The sequence below is a fragment of the Seriola lalandi genome, unplaced genomic scaffold (genome assembly GCF_002814215.2).
Source record: "Seriola lalandi dorsalis isolate HSWRI2012SDOR001 ecotype SW California unplaced genomic scaffold, Sedor1 jcf7180002054876, whole genome shotgun sequence".
Lineage (NCBI taxonomy): Eukaryota > Metazoa > Chordata > Actinopteri > Carangiformes > Carangidae > Seriola > Seriola lalandi.
The window spans coordinates 17,004-18,649 of NW_019525429.1; the positions used below are offsets into that span (position 1 = coordinate 17,004).

The window sequence follows — 1,646 nt, forward strand, 5'->3', positions numbered from 1 at the left end:
TTTGAACAGAATAACTGAAGGTCTTTGGTTTGTGTTGTGCACCAATCATTCAGTAAATCTCTCTTTCCTGCACCTTTAATCCCAGTCCCAACTCTTGTCCACAGTAGCGCGCCTGAATTTTCTCTGCAAGAAACTGCAGAATGAATTCAGTCATCAGCGAATGAAATCAGCTGTGTAGCCAGAGCACAATAGTTAATCCAGCAACAAAGGATATAAAGTATTGTTCACTGTAGATTCAGTTTGTTTCATGTTCATACAAGTATTAATTATACAGCATATGTTGCATTTAGGAAACTGTAAAATATGTTTTGATCTCCCAAGAACATTTCAGCAATATATATATATATATATATATATTCTGGTACAGAGCATGTGTCTGTGTGAAATGAGTATTTAATGAGCTGCTGAAACTCAGTTACTGACGGGGAGAAAACATCTGCCCTCATATTGAGACCTAAAACAAACTGTTTTATGGTCTGTTTAATTCTTGGATTAAGTAAAATATTCAAGAATCAAACATTGTGACAAAGGAGCTGGCCTCTGTTGTTAATGGTAAAAATGATTCTTAAAATACGACACAGCATGTTGAAACACTGAATTATATCCTGACTGAAACAAGTTCAGACAGGCAGTGAACGTCTCACTCACCTCCTCTGGAATGAGTCACCTGCAGAAAAATCACAAACATGAACAAAAAAGTACAACTGATGTTCATCCTCCTGTTCAAGATAATCCGAGTGTAGCACCGTGCTGCAAAGATGAAACAGAGACATGGATGTGGGTGATGTCACATGGGCTGGTGAGATGGTGCTGTCCGTGCAAACAACCCTCAGTTTCTGTAACACATGAAGCAACATGCCCCTATTTAGAAGTTTGAACAGAATAACTGAAGGTCTTTGGTTTGTGTTGTGCACCAATCGTTCAGTAAATCTCTCTTTCCTGCACCTTTAATCTCAGTTTTCAGACTCTTGTCCACAGTAACCCGCCTGAATTTTCCCTGCAAGAAACTGACGAATGAATTCAGTCATCAGTGAATGAAATCAGCTGTGTAGCCAGAGCACAATATTTAATCCAGCGACAAGAATATAAAGCAAAGTTCACTGTGGATTCAGTTTGTTTCATGTTCATACAAGCTCTTTCTTTGGGCTTGTTCAGCCTTTTCTCTCTTTTTGGTAGTGGCGCGTTAACTATTCCAACACTGCCAAAGTCTCTTTAAGTGCTTATTAATCTGATATAACCGACTGACAGTAAACACCTCACTCACCTTCGTTGTCAGTGACAATCCTCAGAGAACTCAGAAATCACCAGACACACAGCTCTGTACATCCATGTGCTCTGACTTCCTGTCTTTATCCTGTTATTTTTCAGATGCAGAGACCGACCTCGTGGTGACAGGGAAAGGTTTCGCGGTAGTTCTGCCTGAACATCACCTGTCTCCGGCTCCTCCCCCACCTGCCTGAACTGAAGGTGTGTGATGAAAGTTTTCATTCCCTCATTCATACAGTCGATTATCAGAAGTTCAGACGATCAAATTCCCTGTTGGAACAATCTTGACTAAACTGACGTCTTCTGCGATCGGTCATCAGTGTCAGATTCAGATATTACACATTCATCCTCCTCAGCTCAGAATAAAATCTGTACACTGT

General features: G+C 40.3%; 1 protein-coding gene across 1 annotated transcript in view; it reads right to left on the reverse strand.

The window, feature by feature from the left end:
• Positions 1 to 1,364, reverse strand: part of LOC147817844 (uncharacterized) — a 13,118-nt gene extending 11,754 nt beyond the window's left edge. The window contains exons 1-2 of the mRNA XM_087179908.1: positions 1,265 to 1,364; positions 649 to 836 (exon numbers count right to left, since the gene is read on the reverse strand). Of these exons, the coding sequence (XP_087036034.1) occupies positions 649 to 715 (67 nt within the window). The 5' untranslated portion in view covers positions 716 to 836; positions 1,265 to 1,364. The remainder of the gene's footprint in view (positions 1 to 648; positions 837 to 1,264) is intronic.
• Positions 1,365 to 1,646: the final 282 nt, after the last annotated feature.